The sequence below is a fragment of the Pholis gunnellus genome (genome assembly GCF_910591455.1).
Source record: "Pholis gunnellus genome assembly, chromosome: 7".
NCBI lineage: Eukaryota > Metazoa > Chordata > Actinopteri > Perciformes > Pholidae > Pholis > Pholis gunnellus.
Genome location: NC_136533.1, coordinates 27,801,361 through 27,823,262, shown reverse-complemented (window position 1 = coordinate 27,823,262; position 21,902 = coordinate 27,801,361). Strand labels below are relative to the sequence as shown.

Genomic DNA, 21,902 nt, shown 5'->3' with positions numbered 1-21,902 from the left:
TGTTAACATCATTAACTGGACTGATGGTTTTCAGGCCCAGTTATTCCATTCATATGTATATCACATTTGCAGAACAAATGTTTTTTCAGACTCCCCACCTGCGTTTTGTAATTCAGGCGTCATTTGTAGTCTCCAAATCTAAAACTGAGATTACGTTATGTGCATCACCACTAAAATGGGTTTTGTCATTGTTCAATTTCAGTAAATATCACCCCTAATTGAGATAGAGATGCCGGGCCTTCTACTTAAGCGCTGATGCCGGCTCAGATGGGAGTGTTGTAGTGGAGGCCTCCAGTACATCGCAGAGGTGGACTACTCTTATTCACCGTCGTCAAAGAAAATATTTGCTAACATATTCATGTAGAGTCGAATAAACTGAGCCTCCTTTAGGTTTGGTGCATCATTTAAGGAAATCTGGACTTTTCCCAAATGTCTGTAGAACTCTTAACAGAGAGAGCTGCTGGTGGCAACTTCTAAAAGTACCATCACATTAGACGAGTGGAGGGCCGTCAGGGCCAGCAAGGCCTTCTCTGCTGGCCTAAACGGAATCATAAAGCTATTTTATAATTTAATAATTTTTCTTAAATACACTACATGTATTATAATTTATAAAAATATTTTTCCCATTATCTTATTTTCTCATTGCACAGCTACTGTCTTCCTCAGTTCCTCAGTTGTTGATTATCATAGTGTTCAACCAATCAGATCTTTAGTTTGACATGTTGGGCGTATTCTTTGATGTGCCAGAGCCTTCTAGCTGGCCTACAAGTACGTCATCATTACGTGCAGCTCAGTTTTCACGTGCAGCTCTGCAGTGAAGTGCAGCGTGTGCTGTGATTGGTCAGTGGGAGAGCACGTGACTATCGTGACATGAAACTTACAGCAGAGACTTAGTCGGAGTAGTAAGAGTTCAAATTGAAAGATATGGAAGAAATTACATTTATTTGCATTTTGCTTGGTGTAGATTATTTAATTTTTTTACCTAGCTTTGTTTTTTTAACACTCAATGGCTGAAGGAGGAGAAACGGATTTGTGAGTTGGGATTTAACCGTGAGATTAAACTCTTTGTCAACAAAGAAAGGAGGATGTGTTCAGCATTTGGTAAGTCAACTGCGTTTGTTCTTTTACATCTAATATCTGAATGGCCCTCGAGTGTGTAGGTGTTCCGCTGCAGGTCTGCTGGATTGATTTGTTGCTCTGTTGTCATATGAATATATGTGACTGGTTCTTGTGAGTTTCTTGTTGTCATTGTGTTAGTTATAGAGATTTGGACGATATGCATTGTCCGTTAATTACAGTGGCGGGCCGTCAGGGCCTGCAAAGCCTTCTCTGCTGGCCTAAACAGAATCACAAAGTTATAGCTATTTTATAATATTTTTTCTTAAATACATTTAATTTTTTCTTATATTTTTCCCATTATCTTATTTTCTCATTGCACAGCTACTGTGTTCCTCAGTTGCTCTGCTTCCAGTGCAGCTTGTTTTAAGTAGAGCTTTTATCCAATCAGATTTCACCTCTGTGTCTCTAGGTAAGAAGAGAGGCCCCAGGCCTGCAGACTCACCCAGTGCTTCCATGTGCAGTTTAATGGGGACGATATTGTTGATTGTCATAGTGTTCAACCAATCAGATCTTTATTCTGGGATTCATGGATGCACCAGAGCGGTTTGCAGGCCTAGTGTTACGTCAGCATTACTGCAGCTCAGAGTCCAGATGCCTCTCTGCCTCAAGGTGCAGAGTGTGCTGTGATTGGTCAGTGGGCGGGCACGTGACTATTTGCCCGCGAAACATAATGCTTGCTAGCAGAGCTTTGGTTGTAGCAGACAGAGTTCAAGTGGAACTATTTGAAAGACATTTTACCTAGCTTTGTTTTTTTAATATGAAATGGCGGAAGGAGGAGAAACAGATTTAGTGGCGGAGTTAACGGGAACGCTTTTCTCAAGAAGGACATTTCTGAACAAACTGGACACAGTAAGAAACGACCCCACAGCTAGCAGCCCTGACCCAGCCAGGAAAATGATTTGTATGCAGCGCCGGAGAAGCGTTGCACATGTTATGGCTGTGAATGTGTTTCATTTTAACTGAGCGTCGGTACTTTTGGAGAGACTCGAGTGGATCTACAACTCAACGACCACGTTCGCAGGGAAACAGCTCCACAACCGCGGCCCGCCCTTCGCCGGTCCACGGCCGAAGACGACCACCGAACCGCGGTCGAAGACGACCACCGACCTGCAGCGGAAGACGACCGAACTGCCGCGGAAGTGATTTGGTAAGTGAAGTTCGTTTGTTTACCGCTACAGTTACTACTGTTCATTTGTCTATCGTGGCATTTTTATGAATAATATTTGAATGGCTCGTGCTCGTGTGGTGGAATGAGTGGATCCGCTGCAGGTCTGCTGGATTGATTTGTTGCTTTGTTGTCATACGAATATATGCGACTGCTCTTGTGAGTTTGTCATTGTGTTACATTGATTTGGACTGTATTGTCCGGTAATGACGCAGCGTCCCGTCATGCTCGTATTCATGTATCTGCACTCTGCATTTCATGTTTTGTATGCTAGGTGTTGAGCATCATGTAACATTTTATTTCATTTGTCAAATGTTGCAGTGTTATGTGAATATGCGGCTTTTACACAAAACAAATAATAACCCGTAGCTGTGACGTCATAATGAGGTTATTAGAAGTGTAGAACAGCACTGAAGGCCCAGGTATAAAATCCACGTCCCGCCACTGGTTAATTACGAAGCATACCGTCATGCAGAGTTATTGTTTGTTAAGCTAGTTTAGCCTCTCAGAAGTGCAGGGCCTCAGCTGTTTTTTGTTTTGTTTTTTTTGTTCCGGGTTGAGAGGTCACAGCCCGGTGTCTCCTACGTGAGAGCAGTCCACAGAAAACATTATATTTCCCACAATGTTGGCGTCATCGTGAGGTTATTAGGTGGTGTTTCAGCTGCAGGACAGCACTGAAGGCCCAGGTATGAAATGCACGGCCCACCACTGCATTACACAAAACTATACTCCAACTGCACATCCTCCTGTTCACGTTTGCAGAAAAAGTGTCTGATGACAGGTTTACGAGCGGAAATAAATCTTGAAGTCTTAAAAATCTGTTTTTTGGAAACTGGAGATCATTTAACCCCAGACCAGGGAAGCAAAATCGTCAAACAGCGACGCTAGGTCGGTGCCCCTCAGTATTTGATACCGCCGCACAATTTAGCGTCTGAAGTGACGCACCGGGCTTTTATAAACCCACCCGCGTCACTATTAGACGGTCAGAGAAACCAACGTAGTATGAAGACCGATAAGGTTTGCTTAGGGAGGAGGTTAGAGTGGATGGTTGGGTCATACAAACACAGGACTTTGAATCAGGAGACTGTATTCGTATCCTGTGTAAAACTAAGTCAACATTGACTTATTTTAACTTGGTTTTGTTACATAACATACATTCTTAATTTACTCAGTTAATAAGCATACTTATTTTAAGGATCAAAGGATAATGTATTGTCATTATGCAACATAGGGTTCCACTATAAAATGCAGTAGTTGATCTACTGGGTTAGTCTGAAGTCTTACATAATCTATCTTATATTCCTATGGACAGAAGTAGACCAGGTAATGTAATAGTCAAAGGTCCTAGCTGGGTTAGCTTAGCTTCCATCTCGATTCTCCTCCCTCTCCTACTGGGGCAGACCGCTCTGCTTTCGGGTGGCGTTTGGTTCCGGATGGACAGATCAGAGGATGCCGTGCGCAGCGACCGTCTAAAGGTCTCCTGCACTCTATTCCATCCCCGTGCATCCTTCTTCATTGTTGATGAGTGTATCTCTGTCATATGATTATGCGATCCAGTAATAAACACGACAAGATGAAAATGTAAAACAAAAATGTAGCGTAAGGTTCATGGGCCAGAGATGATGTACATAACAAACGTACTACCACGATCTTTCCCTGAGCCTAACCAAGTACTTTTGTTGCCTAAAGCTAACCAAGTAAACCTGAAAACAAAAGACACTGTATGCATATAATGATTGAGAAACTGTGAACAAGTTAATCTTTTTATTACAGATCCCAAATAGAACTTCTCCAGAACTGCCCCATGACTATGCAGGCGCACATCGGTAGATAAGGTCCCCCGTTCTGTGCATCGACGTCCAACAGGAAAGTCCCGAACTCGTGCTGATAAGGCACTCTCGATCGGATGAGATCAAGAGTTTTCACAATTGTACTAATCACATTACTGAGTGGCTCTATAGTAGAGTAACATTAGAGTTTGTTGTTCTAAAAAGGTCAAACCACATGACTTTCTGTAGAATTTTAAACTCTTCAAATGTCTCGGAAAGGAGGCTTTAACCCAACGTTCTCACAAAACCACAAAACCATCATCGTTTCCAAACTAATGCCCAGCTCGAAGAGCAGTTCGACGCAGGTGTTTAAATACTCTGACTGAGCAGGCCTGCTTCTCCAGTTTTTTTTCTTCTTTTTTGTGGGGGTGGGGTTATTTGTACTTGAAGGTGAACCTAAAATAGATTCTGTGTCGGTGGCTGTTTTGCAAATATAACTGGCTCATTTGTGCTGTGGGTTGAAGACCGTGTTCTTTGAATGAATTTCCTTTCCTTTCCAAACGAAGATGCATCATCAAGTCAACACTTAAAACCATTACAGGGCTGATTCACCTCACGGAACCAGTAAACCAACGTGCAGAATCAGTCTATAATTGTGGAGCCTTTAACTTCACAGAGAACACACAGCTGCTGTGCGTTCATGTGTGTGTCAGCTTGTCGGCATCTCTCCTTGAGATGCAGCTGACTGTTGCTGCCTGCTGGAAAGCACTTGTTCCATCAGCTAGATGCCTTTACACACACACACACACACACACACACTCTGATTCTATCTCTTACCTTCACAGCTACCAGCATCTTGTCCTTGGTGGGGCTCAGGTTGTAACATTCGGCCAGGAAGACCTTGCCGAAGGCTCCTTCTCCGAGCTCCCTCTTCAAAATAATGTCCCTCCGTTTAATATGCTGAACATCTGAGAGGGACAGAGACAAAGGGACTGAGTTGACATCCATTACAATTATTCTTTTTTCAAAATGCTACCACACAGCAACTTAAAAAACCAAAATGTTACAAATAACTTTCATGAACTGAAAACACACTGTGAAAGGGTAAGAGTTGTAACACGAAAACACGGACTACTCCCAGACTGGACAACGCTCTGGTAGAGACCTGTGTAGCCCGCCCCTAAAGCATCCCCTGCTTTATGGTCTGTTTGACTCTAAATGGACCATCATTTAAATAAATCTGACCTTCGTGTCTGATCGAATGGCTTCTGTTACTGTTTCACCAAAGTCTTTGTTGCTGTTTTCCAGGGCATGGTGTGGGCTGTTCGATGTGAGCACAGTGTATTGTGAACATTCAAACTAAAAGAGGTATGCTGCATTTCGCATACTCCTCAAGACCCAACACTCCCATGTTTGTCCTGAATCAAGAGTAGCACCGCAGCATGTAACAAATCCCCTTGAGGCAAATTTTCTGATCTGTGGTATTGGGCTGTGTGAATAAAATCGACTTAACTTGTAGTAATAATGATGTTCAAGAATTCAAAGAAAGAAGAGAAATGGTAATCATTTCTACATTAATCTGGTGAAAAGACTGAAGAATCAATTTTGAAGTCATAATAATGGTAAATGGCCTGACGGGCAGGTGCCACCAGCAATTTGTGGTCTTGCCCCAAGGACACATCGATATGGACTGGAAGAGCCGGGGATCAAACCTTGATCTAGTGATTGGATGACGAGCCGCTCCACCTCTGAGCCACAGCCGCCCAAATTTTGCCTTACGGTGACCTCCAGAGTAAGAGTAACCAAAGTGTCTGGGCTACAGGACTGGCATTGTCTAACTTCAGTAAGAGGTTGGTGGATGGGTCAAAAAACGAAAGATTTTCAACCAGAAGACGGCTGTTTGTGTCCTGTGTGAACCAAGACATAACCAAATAGCAGTTTAGTTGCCAAACCGTAACCAATTACTTTTGTTGTGTTTTTGTTCTTCTCAATTTCATAGTCATTTTAAGCCAACGTTAAGCACGTGTTTCAATGTAATTGAGAACACAGTTTAGTTGTATGGGAATGTAATTTTGTAGGAGACAAGGTTCATATATTTCGTGAAACGCATCTCATACGCTTGCATTCTAGACGGGGGCAGTCGTGGGTAGTATTCATTCAATCAAACATTACAGCAGGCATCATTACAGACACACCTGGCGGATATCTGCACTCTACTGAGTGAGATCTTACTCCAAATGCATCAAGGACTAGCTGGTTCATATCTTTACAAAAAATAGACAAATACCCCAAATGAGCTTTCCCTCAAGGCCCCAGACTCATAAAACATGCTCCTACTGTTGTCCTGCAGGGACCTGAGCTAAATACAGTTTGTTGTTCATCTTGAGACCCGCACTAATTAATACATATTTTTGATGTTATCATATTGGGGCGTATCAGAAATATGTGTCACCCAAAGCACAGTCCTAACCTCATTAAGAAATAATAACAGTGTTTTGGATTAGTTTGGGCCTCTCAGGACTACTGGAGTCTTGTTTTCTGATTTCACTCAGCAGCAAAAACATAAAAAGCAGGATTTCGAACAATTCTGACTCCGTCAACTGGTTTTCATCCAAACTAAAATGCATTTCTCTTGGTAGAACCTTATCAATTACAGTACACCGTGCCAAATTCTCCTATAGGACAGTGCAGAATGGTTATATCCGTCATGTCCTTACCATGCTGGACTAGAACTGAAATATGACATGGCTATATAAGGTAAGACTTCCGTGGACTTATTTGAAATTTGTTTGTGAATTGTCAAAACGCAAACCGTGACAAAATGCATTACCCTTGAAACATAATTAGATTTTTAGGAGATGGGGTAGAACAGATCTATGCTCCGCGAAACTGAACAGAAACCGTGTGTTCAGTTCTGTTAGCTGTTAGCTCTGTTAGTCCTGTTAGCCAAACACACCAGAGGACTCTGCACACCCAGTTAGCTGTCGGCCCCCATCGGGTGTGCAGACAATTAGAAGACAAGCTTGACTGTGGTCAGCGCTTCGTTGTTGTCAGCCCTCGGTTCAGTTTGTCAATTGCTAAGTGATAGTTATGCACACATACATTCAAGCAATTGTCCTGACTTTGGCCTATACCGGCCAATTAAGACCAGTGAGGAGTCAGCAATCAATAATGCAATAAAATGGTCAATAAAATATTTTTTTATGAAGTGTCAATCCTTGCAAATACAATCATTAATGGGCAAACATATTAGGCTGATGGCAGTATGTGAGATTAACCATGGACAAGACACAAGATGGGCACATACACACACACACACACACACACACACAACGGAATACATAATATCCTAGGATGGATGGAGGACGGGGAAAAGGACAGGGGAGAGGGTTAATTACTGTGCTTAACAACTTGGCTTATGTAATGGAGTAATTGCCCTGGGAGGTGCTGTCACCCCTGGCATTCAGGCTTCACAGCCCTCAGAACCTATATGAATAATTGCTGATAAAAAAGTGTGACCGTGAATGCCTAATGGTGCAATATTTTTGGTTTTCAAATGCACTGTTACTGAGGGATGGTGAGTATTGGTCTTTAGAGAGTTAACTGTTAGTTGTTAACTGTTCCTTAACCCCAAGAGATGAATGTTATTATGTGAACATAGATTCTAGCAAAATGGAATGAAGCTTCAGGCTTTAACAGATGCAACGATTCCAAACAATGTTTATTTTTTTTGTGGCATTCAGAGATTGAAATATTCAGTTTCCCACAAAAATATCATACAAAACAAAATATATATAAAATGTAATATCATTTACATGGCCAAACGGATGTGGATGCCCAAACCTTGCACTCATGTGTGATTGTTGAACACGTCATTCATAAACCATGGGCATTTCTAGGAAGGCTTTTTCTACCACAAGTCTGAATCACTCCCATCATCTCTGATTTGTTTAGTGATTCAAATATGTTTGGTGTGGAGCTCAATGATGACTATTTCAGCGCAGTTGCAGATTCGTACAACTAAATAGAGCTTTGTAGGTGGGACTAAGAATAGAACGTCATCCTCAGAAATAGCTCGCCAACTACACCCATGAACGTGTTCCAGAGAACAAAATGCTATAGAAATAGTTAGATAATAGGTTCAGCAGTACAGGTTTTTTGTTGGTGAACTTACAGGGATGAAAACTCTTAAATCAACACATTTCTTTGATTGTCGTGAAAAAAAAAAACTGCTCCTGACACAAGCAACCCAACAAGCAACCCAAGCCTCAACATTGTCATGTTGAGGCAGTAAACACAGTGTAGACAAAAAGTGAAGACTAAAAGTGCAACCTGGATTTTTCCACATGCCTAAGTGACTAATTGGGGCAACAATTTTTGAAAGCGGTCCAGTATCGAGGGAGAACGCTGCAGCTAATCGCTTCGGGCAACTCCTCATAATCAATGTACATCCACTAAAAAAATGATTGCAACAATAAAAAAAACGTACATTGACGGTGAGGAGTTGCCCCATTTCGCCACCACCATCTGCAGCGTTCTCCAGATAAAACAATACTGTGGTAACCCTTTTAGGGCTAGATGTAATCCAAACAGACACAGACAGTGGGGTGGACTGCAAACAAATGCCCAGTTCTCTTTATAGTAGACATGAGCAGTTGGCGTGAAATTACAATTCGGGCTGCATTGATCCTGTGGACATGGCACATGGCATATGATGATGACTTCTAGCTATACGTACTGTCTGGTCTTTTTCGTACATCTTTGTCTTAGTGAATTGGAAAATGCACACCAGTTCATACACTGATGGCAGGGGCTACCATGCAAGGTGCCACCTGCCCATCAGGACTTTCTAACCATTCATACACTGCAGGCACAGCCTACGGGAGCAATCTGCGGTTAAGAATCTTGCCTGCTGACATGGACTAGCGGAGCCGGGGATCGAACCACCAATCCCCTCCGGTTTTGGGACCAAAAAAAGAGACCTGTCACAATCTATCTTTAAATGCTGCATCTCTGTATTTATTTGTCGTAAAGTGCATTGTGCTGGGAGATGAATGGACAAAGTGATTCAGCTCATCAGTTGCCATTTTGGATTATGATGTTGGCATTTGCGTTGGCTCTAAGTGGTCGAAAAACGACGACGAACCTGTATTTAAACACAATTGACACAACGTGAGGTCGTATTTATTTTGAAATGTGCAACAATTTAGTTTATGAAGGCCTTCAATCCTGTGAGACAGACTGGAGGACTGGTGAGGGAGCCTCACTCCCAGGATGCGGTATGGTGCTCATCAAAGCCTGCATTAGACTGAGCCTGAATCTGCCAGCAGCTCTTGCTTAAAGATTCAGCGCTGTGACCTCTAACTTTTAACACACTGTCAAAGTCTTCCCCGGCTTGAGCTCGCACTGCTTTCTAGCTGGCAGTGCTGTGTGCATGGCTGAAAGGCTTCAGCACAGTTGGGACACACACGCACAAAATACAGAAAAAAAGACGTACACTCACCAAAAACACCCGCACTCACGCAACGAGGGTTCGCTGAATGACTTGACCGTTCTGCCACTGGGTTGCAATTAGCGAGGCTGTAATGAGCTCTGGGACTCGCATCATCCAGCGGCATACATATAGCTGCTATAGAGGCTTCGAGGAGGGAGAAGGGCAGCGTAGCAAACTGCATCAGCATAGGACCTCTCAATCAATTCAACAACACTATCTTTACTTGAAGTGGTGTCTTTAATGTATTAACAGCACATTGTGAATGAATGGGAATCATCTCAATCACATGATAAAAAAAGAAACGTTTTGCAGACAATTCAAGGTAATGCATAATAGCCCAGCTTTATAGTATAATAAACTAATACTACTGTGATGTACATATTAAACATTGCTGAATTGACTTTTCGCTAAGTCCCTCCCCTTGAATGCAGACTGGCCAATCGTAGCGTAGCACCGGCTAGCTCCGACAACTACCCGGCACTGCTCAATAGACTCATGCAATGGTTTTTAGATTGTCTTTATGTTCATGCTGGTTTGGTGGATTTGGAGCGAGTCATAGTTAAACGTTGTTTTACAGTGACTCTCGTTACCCGGAGAGGTTGAAAAGAGATATAAGTTTCAAGAACATTGCGTTTTTACAGAAAAACCTGTGGAGCTAACATTAGCAGAGCATGTTAGCACATCATTAAATAGCAATAGCACTTCTACCCACTGAAGGTACACTAAATGTATACTTGCTGCTTTTGCTTTTCAATAACACTGAATAAACACCTACTCGGCTTTAAAGGAACACAATATCATCGTCTGTTGTCTCAATCGCCAAGTGATGGTGGTTCACTTTTACAATGAGATATGTGGGCTTTAGCGTCTATCGTTATCTTTTTTGTAACCTTTTTTACAGCTGAATCAGTTTGACATCCTGAATATAATCTTCAAACACATATTGTAAACCTTTCTGTCAGCTTCTCTCTGAAATAAATGTTTCCTTTTTTCTTCAAAGAGTGCAGTTTGGGACAGTGTGGGCTCCATGGCAGCTCTGACACCTTGATGGAGTAGCAACCAGCATTTGTTGGCATTACTAAACAAGATTAGAGGCTCCTGTGGATGCAGATGATTTAAAAACTTGGTACGGCAGCATGAAGACAGTTATTATAGTGAGCAGTGTAGTGAGTGTGTTGACTTTATTTAACAAAGGAAATATACCAGCGCTGGATCACACCCTTTAGTTACACAATTGTTTCACCTCCAAAATGTTATGGAGTGTATATTTTGATGCAATGCTTTTTTGCATAATAAATACAGAATAAACTTCACTGGAACTGAAGGCTCCATCGTAACCAGGATGCTTTTTTGTCATTTCAGCACTTCAGCTAGCATGATAGCTAAATAATTAGCATGGTGAAACTGTGCCACAAGGTCACTTGTGTGACTTTACCTTTGTTAGTATCAATTTAGAGCCAAGTAACCACGGGGTCAGAGGTTAAGTCTTTAAGTCTAATTTACAGTCATTTCTTTAGGCTAGGTTATGAATGTAAATTGAACCGTTTTTACAATGCTATGAAATGTGTAGAATGGAGTGTAAATGCACAGAGGTTTGGTTGGTGGTTGAGTTTGAGTGAGAAAACATTTCATGGATTTTGAAAAATGTGGTCATTGAAAGCATTTTAAGCATGGAAAGTGATCTGTTGTGCTCACTGCATGCAGAGTCAAAAGTGAACTCAATAGTGATTAATGCACAAAGTATATTCTTTGTGTGTGTGTGTGTGTGTGTGAAATAGTGAGTTTTTGAAGATGATGATGGGTTTATGATCAAAGACACATGGGTGGAAGAAACACAGTTAAGACACACACACACACACACAAACACACACACACACACACACACACAAACACACACACACACACACACACACACACACCTCCAGTGGAAATATACAGCTGGTGATAATCACACAAGGTGACTCTTATGATGGATCAGAATCGCCATTGGCAACAACATCAGTGGTGTTTTGGTGTGTGTGTGTGTGTGTGTGTTGTCTCCCAGGGGATTCGCTTTAGATTTATATGGCTGTAAAGGCAAAAAGCGATTTGCTGCACCGCTGTGGCAGAATGCTTTCTGTGCTCAATAGAGACACAGAGAGAGTGGGGAGACTACTGGAATAACAGACAGAGAGAAAGAGAGAGGGAAGGAGCAGGTAGCTAACATTAGCTCCCATGACTCATGGGAAAATATGTTGTTGAATGTAAAAAAATAAATATATATATTTTTGTTTTACAATGACATGGCGTTTTTTTTTTTTTTTTTTTACAATTGCTGCTGTTAATGCCCTTTTATCAGATATAAGAAAAGCCTCGATGAGAAAAGTCATTGTCAGACGGAGGCTGGTGGAGCGGAGACCAGTCAGACGATCAGACAGGTTGTAAACAAGCCCGAGCGTTTATCCACATCATGTAAGACAAATTGAATGTGAGCACACCAGAAATGTCGGTAAAAGTCCCTCATTGCAACAGACAGTTGACATTGGGGAATGGTTTGTTTCCATCTGAGACTCAAGTTTTTTTTACCCTACTTCATTTTAGTATTGTCATTTTAACTTACCAAATCTCAGCAACAACCTCAATTATTACATTGTGCAGCATTTAGGGGGATCTATTGGCAGAAATGTAATAGAATATTAATCAGTATGTTTTCTTTACTGTATAATCACATGAAAATAATTTTCGTTAGCGTAGAACGAGTTGTTTCTATCTATATATGGAGCGGGTCTTTTACACGGAGCTGGCCATTGTGCTTCTACAATAGCCCAGAGCAAACAGGAAGTTCCCAGTTGGTTGCAATCTGCAACTTCGCCACTAGATGCCGCCATATCCTACACACTGGCCCTTCAATTGGTCTCTTTGGGTGCTTTCCCACCTGTAGTTGGGTTCTGACTAAGGTAATAAATTACACATTTTAGTTCTGGTCCAGGTCTCGGCGTACACTGGCTTTTACAAACAAACCAAGACGAGTAAACAGGAAGTCATAAAGACTTTTCAGGGCTTACGTGGGGAAATCCAATTCCGGTGTTTGACAGAAGTTTATGCAGCACTTTAATGCTTCTGATGTGTATAGTTATGTTATTTGCTCTCACAAAGAGCTCAAAAAGAAATGACTGATTCCAAGAAGTATTAGTAATATTAGACTGCAATCAACCACATGTTATGAATATTGACTAACAGGTAGAGTGAGGACTGTAAGAAAGCCTCTTTGTGTGAAAATTGGATGGAAAGACAGCTATTGGTCTTACTCGGACACTTCAGAGGCCTTGTTGATCACTGTCACATTAACAAGTGCTGATGGTGCTGACCTACCCGTTCTATTAAGTCGGTGGTTTACTTTTCACAGTAAATCCATAGCTCATGGAGTCAAGGTGAGGTGACAGTTGGGGAATAGAAGCAACTTGGAAGCCATAGACGAAAATACAGTTGACTTTTGGCTATTCTAACAATTGGTTTCTGTAATAATCAGTTTGAGTTATTTCAGCTGTTTTGTTTTGTTCTGTTCTGGAATTTTGCACGACATCATAGTGGCTTTTAATTTAAGCTGCAGAATGTTCATCAAATTCAAACAAGGACACATTTTTTGCCACTGCTTGCCTTTAACGTAGAACAAAAGTGGATTTAAAGCTCTATGATTGGATGTTTCTTGCTGAAATGAACCTTGGAAGTCATAATTGATTTCCCTCTTTCAGGTTTTATGTCCCTTTGTGAACCAGATATTTTCCCACACAATTTATTCAGTTTTTGTACTGATGATTCAATCAGGACTGTCCACACAATTCTCAAATTGTACCAACTGTGAGTCACCTGTGTGATTATGGATGTAGAAAGTTGACTTTTATGCTGATCAGTTTATCAAATTAAAGTTTAGCTGATGTTTTTAGGTAACAAAACCCGGGCTCAAGTGAAGAGTTGGGGACAGCAAAAGGCTTTTTGGCTAGTTTAAGTCAAAACTTCACTCGGTACAAATTGGAATGGGGTTTTAACCATCAACATGACTGATGGTAAAAACATCCCCACATCCACCTGCCTGATTCGCACACTTTTGACTAGCAACCTCACTATGCAAATGTAAACTTAACAGCCTGTTGCTAGTTGTGTTGTCATCTTTACTTGATCTTCACCAACCTTTTCTGTAACCTGGAGTTAAAGGAATGTCATGACATCATGAAACTTGGCAGTGGCTGGCAGTGAAACTTGGGGATATGCCCAGCCGCCTGCTCTGGGTATTTTGTTATGATACCATTAGAAAAATGAAACCTGGAAGGGACCATAAAAGATGACACTATTGTTTCCAAGGCAACAGACGAAGAGTTTAAAAAGAAAGGAGAAACATTGGCTCAAGACGAAGGAGCAGAATATTTGGTTGGTCTACGCCGTCCAGCTCACGAGTTGTTTCTTTGCCTAAAGAATATACTCTACTGCATCGGACTGTTTTCAGTGCTTTCTTCAAACATCGTTGGGACACCGATAGTTACTAAAGTATAGAATAGACAAGCAGTAGCTTAGACTTCATCAACTGGCCTGAGCTTCTATTCTGCACACACATTTTTTAAATCATGGCAATTGTATGAGGTCAGATCAGTCTCAATAATTGCAAATGCACACAGAAAGATTCACAAATGCACACAGAACAATCCACAAATACATTCCAATGCACACATAAATAAATTACGATTTATATAAATATAAAGCCTCGTGGGAGGGGAGGGGGTAGCTGCGCTCATGTGATTGGTTGAAAATGAGGCTGACATCTGATTGGCTACAGATGGTCCATGTTGAAAAAAAAACGCATTTGCGAATCCAGCCACGTCAGGGGAGTCTCAAAAAACCCACACACAAATGTGAAGCGATCCACAAACAAATACATACAAATACACACACAAATACATACAAATGCAGAAATATATTTGTGATTTGTTTTTTACATTTATATAAATCGTAATTTATTTATGTGTGCATTGGAATGTATTTGTAAATCCTTCTGCGTGCATTTGTAAATCGAATATATTTGTGAATTGTTCTGTGCGCATTTGTGAATCTTTCTGTTTGTATTTGCAATTATTGAGTCTGATCTGACCCCATACAATTAAGGTCCCTCACACTTGTAGTTTGTGATTTGGTCTGAACTAAAGAAAAAAAACATGAACCCATATCGACTGACTTATCATGATCATTAGCACCATATGAACCCCAAAACACAGTTTATTCCAGTGGACATGCTACATTTTACTGCAGCCGGGGTTTATTTGATGTCAAAGAGCTCACAAAGTCAAAACTTATTATTAGTTGAGACTACAACTACATCTCATACAGCATGGGCCCTGCAATTATTTGAGGTATATGTAGAATCAGGTATAGCATTCTACACAACCAACAACCCTGTCATGTTTTTGCATTCTCTGACATTCCCAAATCAGAGACCGTCTTTGTCATTGTAGGCCTGTGATCTTCGTAATCTTTAATTGTAATGTTAAACAACAGCCAATGTCCTAGCGTCAAGTACTGATGCTTTTATCTAACCCTAACAAAGTGGTTTTGCTGCCTACCGCAACGTTAACCAAAAGTAACAACATTGTCCCCAACAGTTTCAAGCCATTAACCAGCTGCAAACCTTCAACGTCGAGACACTTTGCAAAATACCAAGAGTTGGGATGAGGTCTACTTGGCATATGCATTGTCACATGCTTCAAGTACTTTGCTGTGTTGATCCCTGGATTTACTGTACTGTACATGTCATACTGCCTTGATTTGACTTGCTTTAGCTCTGCCTTTCTCCTTCAATTGTTTCTCTCATGGCATGACTGCGGAAGTTGGGTGGGGGAAACAACTGATAAGAGGGGATAGGATAAAGGTAAGGTATTGAAAGGTACTCGCTCTATAAAATGTACAGTGTCAAGCATTTATTGGCAGACATGGGATATACTGTTATTAAGTATGTTGCCTTTAGTGTATAATATTGTGTGGTAGTACTTTAGAATGAGCAGTTTATATGTACATACGGAGCCAGTTCTCTTCTTGGAGGCAGTCAACCTGTTTCTACCTACAAACCTAGAAACCTAGACAGCCACCTCAGTTCTCCTACACGCTTGGCACATGGAAGAAGTTTCAGTTGCAATATGGAACCTCACCGCTAGATTGCATCAAATCCTACACACTGGGCCATTAAGTAACTGGGTTTTGGTTTGTGTGTGTTTATGGCAGTCGATAGACTTATGAAACATCATTAACACTGGTTGTGACATATAAATAATTTTGAACTGGCAGAAACAGGAAAAAACAAGATGTTTTGTGTCGTATGATGGGGGATCACTACTTTTGACTGCCGAAATAAATCAAAGTCGGACGCAAACACAACACTTTACCAATTTATCGTGTTTTCACTTTCTCTACCATAGCAAATCGCATTAATGGTAGTTCCAATATTTCGTAGATAGGTCACGTGATATTATTAATAGTAGTTTGGCATCTGAAATCATATCAATGTCACATACATACTCTCAATTTTGCAGTTGGTCCAATTTGCGTTTGCGCAACAGCTGATTCTCATGGTTGGAAGCGGATTGAGACCCATCTTTTCAAAAGGTTTTGGTCTTGTTGTTTGGTTACCATCAGAGTTTGAATTCCAACCAGCCAACACAACGTTTGATTGAACCGAACCAAGCAGGTGTGAAAGTGCACTTGTTGGCTTTGTTGGCAATGTTATCTTCACTATGCTTAAATGGAAGGAAAGGGCAAATTACGGGGTGGCTATGCCTCTGCCAAGCAGTTATGTTGCAGTTTACATCCCAGTCTGTCCAACCCTCTGTCTAACCCTAACTCATAAGAATAATTGATTTATGTTCAAAAACGTCTTTTGTGAGGTCAGTCACGTTCGATCACCAAATTCTAACCAGTCCATCTTTGAGTCCAAGTGGACATTCTTTCTTGCGATATCACATTCATGACAGATGGACAACCCAAAAACATAATGCCTCAGCTATTGCCGGCAAGGAGCCATGAAATGAGTGAAAACTGAAAGAGCCACAAACATATTACATATTACAACACCTGCACAGTGTGTGGGTCCATCCAGATGTCTGTACTTACAGGTGGCTGGTTTGTTGCAGTTGTGTCCGTGTCTGAAGTACTGTGGGTTCTCTATGACAGGGATCCTGGTCATTCCAATCACCACGGCGTCCGGCCCGGCATCCAGCGTACAGGGACTGATAATCCCATGGTTCACATGATGAAGGGGGCTGGCGGAGTCTTCCTCACCGCTAATCACTGCTACCGGTCCTGAAAAGACAGAGTCACAGACTTAACACCTGTAGGTGAAACAAAAGCCAAAACTTGATCAAATCTAGCCTAATATTCATATTTCTGGAACAATTTCTTCGAGCTGACCGCAACCTCTTAACAGCATATTACATGGTGGTGGTAAGAAAACAATGACAAAGGAATGTCAACCTTTGTTGTGTTGGACACACAAATTCCCAGGTTCAACAAAGATACGTTTTAATCAAAGTCCCCCTAGGGAGGAGGTTGGGGTAAGAGGATGGATGGGTCAAAAACAGGATAGCGCTGTTTATGTCAGTTGTGAAAAAAAAGTCAATGTTCACTTTGTTAAATCGCGTGGGTTATATAACCAAAAGCAAAAATTTCAGTTATTCAAAATTACGTTATTTTAACCCAAACAACATAAATATATTATCATACGTTTCCGTAATGCAGTGTTAAGTCTTTCTATGAGATAACGTTGATTTCTTAAAAAGAATCTTTCAAAATTTGTAGTTGAAGATCAGGGATGGAGGAATGGGATGAGGAGGCAAGAAGAGATGTTAGTTTTGGACTGACGGTCAATCAGTTGCAACTTTATTTCAATTAGGAGAGACAAGTCAGATGAAGAAAAGATAATGGTTCATTATTAACGGATGATATGTGATGACAAAGTTTTGATAGAGTCTTTGGCGCTTGGATTTGTAATCGAGGGGCGTCTGCCTTCAGCAGCAACAAGTTAAATCCCCCCGTGGAGTCCAGACACTGGTGGTGATGGTGGCTGATGAGGCTGATAGAATGATGAGTTGATGAAGATGATGAATCGGATGAAGAATTAGTCAGTAAGTGAGTCAACAAGGCTGCTGGGTAGTTAAGAATTTAATCAGCCAGTCAATGAATCACCATCATATTTTGCTCCCACCGAATATTGGTGTGTAATAATACAAATTTTAATGAAAATGAAAACAAGATGATGAATACCATCTTGTTATTTAGACAGATTCATCTATAGAGATCTCACATTTTCCATTCCATTCTTTGAAAATGTATTAGAGCGTAGATTAAGACACTCCGTGACAGTAAATAAATGAAATCCCAAATGTAGAAGACTCAATGATATAAAGAAAGACTAACACCCGGCCATCCGTTCAATACTACTATGCTACAATGTTACTTTAAACAGGTCACCATTTCACTGCAGCTGAAAAACACATTAAATATAGGCTCCAAACTGCCATTCCCATCCAAAAAGTAGTGTCTGTGCAACTTCTAGATATTCTGGAAACATATTTGATGAATTCCAAACTCAGTACATATCTTAAACCTGAGTTTATGGTCTCAATATCTAGTTTCAAGTCTTCTTCAACAATCATGATGTTTAGTGAGTACATTATGGTGCCATTTAGAGTAAAATAGACCATAAAGAAGGGTACGCTTTAGGGCATGGCCACCTTGACATTTCTCTACCATGGCATTGTCTGGTCGGGGAAATGTCTGTGGGTCTTCAGTTGATGAAAGTTAAATGTATCATTTTGATTTTCTAAAAAACTGTCCTATCCAGCTTATCAGTTGTACTTAGCCCCACCCTGCAACCCTTCTGCAAACGTGATGGTGATAGCCACAAACCAAGATGGCGGCGACCAAAATGCTAAACTTGAGGCTTCAAAATCGTAGTCCACAAACTAATGGGCAACTTCACTGTGACTACGTTGACTTCTTATATGCAGTCTATGGTTCAGACGTTGAGGCAGGAGATTGGGGCAGAGGACAGAGGTTAGAGATACAGAAAGCTTAGAAGTAGAAAAAGGAAAGTATTTTATTCATAGCTTTGGCCATCATCCTTATCAGTGGGAGTGCCGCATCCCCAGGTCTCAGCAATGAAGCTGTGTAAGTTAAGTGTTTTCTTATCGACAGGAAGGATCGCAAAAAAACGATGAATATCAGAACTTCCCTTTAAATGGAGTGATGGAAGTTAAGAGGTGGAGAATCTGGAGGAACTTTTTGAGGTGGACAGAGCTTTACCAGGTGGAGGAAGAGCTTTATTGGTAACATCAGTGGTTTGAGATGCAGAGAGGGGACGTTCAGAGATAGAGGAAGCGGTTTAAAGGCAAAAGAGGAACTTTAGAAGTAGAGCAGTGGTTCAGAGGACGGGAGGAGAGGAGTTTTGTTTTTTTACGAAACATAGCATTTTAAGCCATTTAATGGATCTGCTGTTAGACACATTGCAATATCATGTCGGAGGATAAATGAGATACAAGATTACCAAGAAGGGACTCATTCATGGTTTTATTTAAATAACACCATGGTCGAGTTGTCATTGCTCAAACATGCTCAAACATGTCTCAATTAAAGTTAATGTGAAGTCAGTGCATTAAATATTATTTTTTTGTTGGCTTATATTATTATAGAATACAGTTCATTATTGTGTTGTTGTTTGATACATGTGTGCACAAAATATCATTGACCTATATTTGTTTTACATAAGTACCTCTGACTTCACTGTGCCCCTCACCAACACTGCTAAAACCACCACCACTATGTTTTGTGAAAATTGATAGATTCTGTGTGGTTCAAAATTAATTTTATTATTTGACTATTTATGTCTGTATGTCATTAGATTATTATTGTAGCTGTGTAAAATGGATTTTAGTTATTTAGGAATTTGCTGATTCAGCTTATGATTGTCGTTTGGAAAACAAACTGAATATAAAACAAATATATATGAAATACATATTAATGTATAAATGTAAAAAAAATCATATATTTAGCACTGAACCTGAAAAAAAATATAGCACAAACTGGAAGAATATTTAGAAGCTTCAGTTGCAGCACTATGAGGCTGAACTGAAAGACGCAGCACAGCAGGAAGTCTGCTTTGTAGTCCACATAGTGCAGTCCGCTGGGAGCTGAACTCACAGGAGACCACAGACAGCAGGTAAACAGCATGGACGAGCTGCCAGTCCGTCTCAACTCACACACACAAACACCCTCACTGTCACACCTAGAGAGACTTTCAGACTCAAATCCACCTGAGCTGCATGTCTTTGCTCTGGAAGGCCCATACCAAATACTCTGGGAACATATTGACTTAGTAAAGAGCAGGGTTGAGACTGGTCCAAAGCAATAAGACCAGGTCCACAAAGCATGTATTCCCTCTATTAAGATCATTGGTCTGTTTGGTGTTGTTATAACAGAAGAAAAAAAAACTTCTCATGAGACATTTAACTCTCCATTTGTACTTATTCATCTACGCCCATGATGTTCCACATAAACCTCAACTGTCCACTCTTCTTGGGCAGTCCTCATACACTGTTCATGGAGCTTTACCTATGAAAAGTAATGCACTATAATTTGTATTTATTATGTCATCCACGAATCGTGAATCAGGAAGTATAGAGAGTGACACACTTTGTATAGGGAGGAGGTCAAGTTTGATCCAAAAGTACCAGACTTTCACCCAGGAGACCATTGTCTGTGTCCCGTGTGAAACCATAAGTCAATGTTGACTTATTTATCATGTAACTCTCGTTATTATTTTCAGAATTATTTGTATGAGGATAAGTTGCTATTCTTTAGGTTACAAGTTACATGGTCCTGGTGCTATGCATGCTGGCTCACTCATCTTACTGGGACACTTGTATAGCAGAGATCCATTGTCAAGGTTATTAGTAACGTCTGTGCTAATTGTTTACCTAAATAAGGGACCATTGTCAGGCAGGAATTTACTGGTCCTGACCAAGAAATAGTAAAATTCATGTTTTTACACTTGTGTCTTTAGACTAAGATAGCCTGCTGCTAGCTGTAGCTTCATATCAACCTTACAGACACGCGAATGGTATCATTCTGACCGTCGTACTCTGTAAGAAAGGGAAAAAGTGTATTCCCAAAATGTCAAACTTTAAAGGTTCAAACTTTTTGCCTTAATTTCTGTTTCTCAATGAACCTTACCTTCCTCGCCTCCTTTCCACTTTATAAAATATGTGGTTAATATGACAAGTATACAACAAAAGAACATTTTGTTACACCCTTCCATTAAAACCAAGGCCTTGGTCAGGTCGATATTATCAGCAGAGTTTAAATTAGATTAGATTTTTTTGACAGACATGTGACTCATATGGAATCTGATCTTTTCAATTCTTGTTTGGGTCTCTTTCATATGTGGTCCTACATTAGATACAGGTCAGACTTTTATGGTATACAACCTCATCCAACTTTTATGTCACTCTAGTTTGACATTGGTCACAATTCTGGGCTGTGAAGCCTTTCTCGTTATGATCCCACCACACTTGGCTCTGACTCCCCCTCCACACACACCTCTGTACAGAAGTAGCAAGGCTCAATTAAAAATGTCTCTTTTTCCTCATGCTCGTAATCGCCTCTTCACAAATTCGCTGGCTTCCACAGCACACTAACTTAGAAATGTTTGCTACCCAACGACAATTTGCAGCATTTGATGTTTTTTTAAAACGATTCTTTCGGGTCAGTTCACGACCATTTCAAACTGGAATCTGATATTGGTCACATTTAAAAGATAGTGTGAACAGCCAAAAAAAAGAATATCTGATCTGAGCAATAAATCAGAATTGAGCGCTGAGGCTCACAATCTGAATATAGCCTGAGGCATCTGATAATCTACAGGAAATGTCAAAGGAGTGCCCATAAATGAAGGAAAAATACATACACAAAGATTCAACACAGTTTATATAGACGCCAATGACCAATTATGACTATCAACAATTGATTTAGCATTCATAATGGCTTCTATTTTATTTAATGGTCAGTATAGATTATTAATTTGAGTTTCAGGCTGCATTCTTATTCATTTATTTATTTCTCATATCAACTCAAAGATCTTTTTTTTTTATTAGTTGACACTAATTGGTCATACATATATTTCCCATCTAATTCTCCTCAATGGAGACAAACAGACAAACATTTGCAAGGGGATAGAGAACAGTATCAGCCCATACATTGGTTTCAGCATTTGCCACATTGGTTCGGGCTCCTCTCCCTCCTAATCCAGGAGACAACAGATTCACATTCACTCATTGCACTCTGT

At 40.6% G+C, this 21,902-nt stretch overlaps 1 protein-coding gene across 1 annotated transcript in view; it reads right to left on the bottom strand.

Annotated features, from left to right (window-relative positions):
* LOC306698749 (NT-3 growth factor receptor-like) overlaps positions 1–21,902 on the bottom strand; it is a gene marked incomplete at both ends in the record, with an annotated part of 212,451 nt that overhangs the window by 23,190 nt on the left and 167,359 nt on the right. Inside the window, 2 exons of the mRNA XM_079163218.1 lie at positions 4,891–5,021; positions 16,676–16,864. Coding sequence (XP_079019344.1) covers positions 4,891–5,021; positions 16,676–16,864 — 320 coding nt within the window. The remainder of the gene's footprint in view (positions 1–4,890; positions 5,022–16,675; positions 16,865–21,902) is intronic.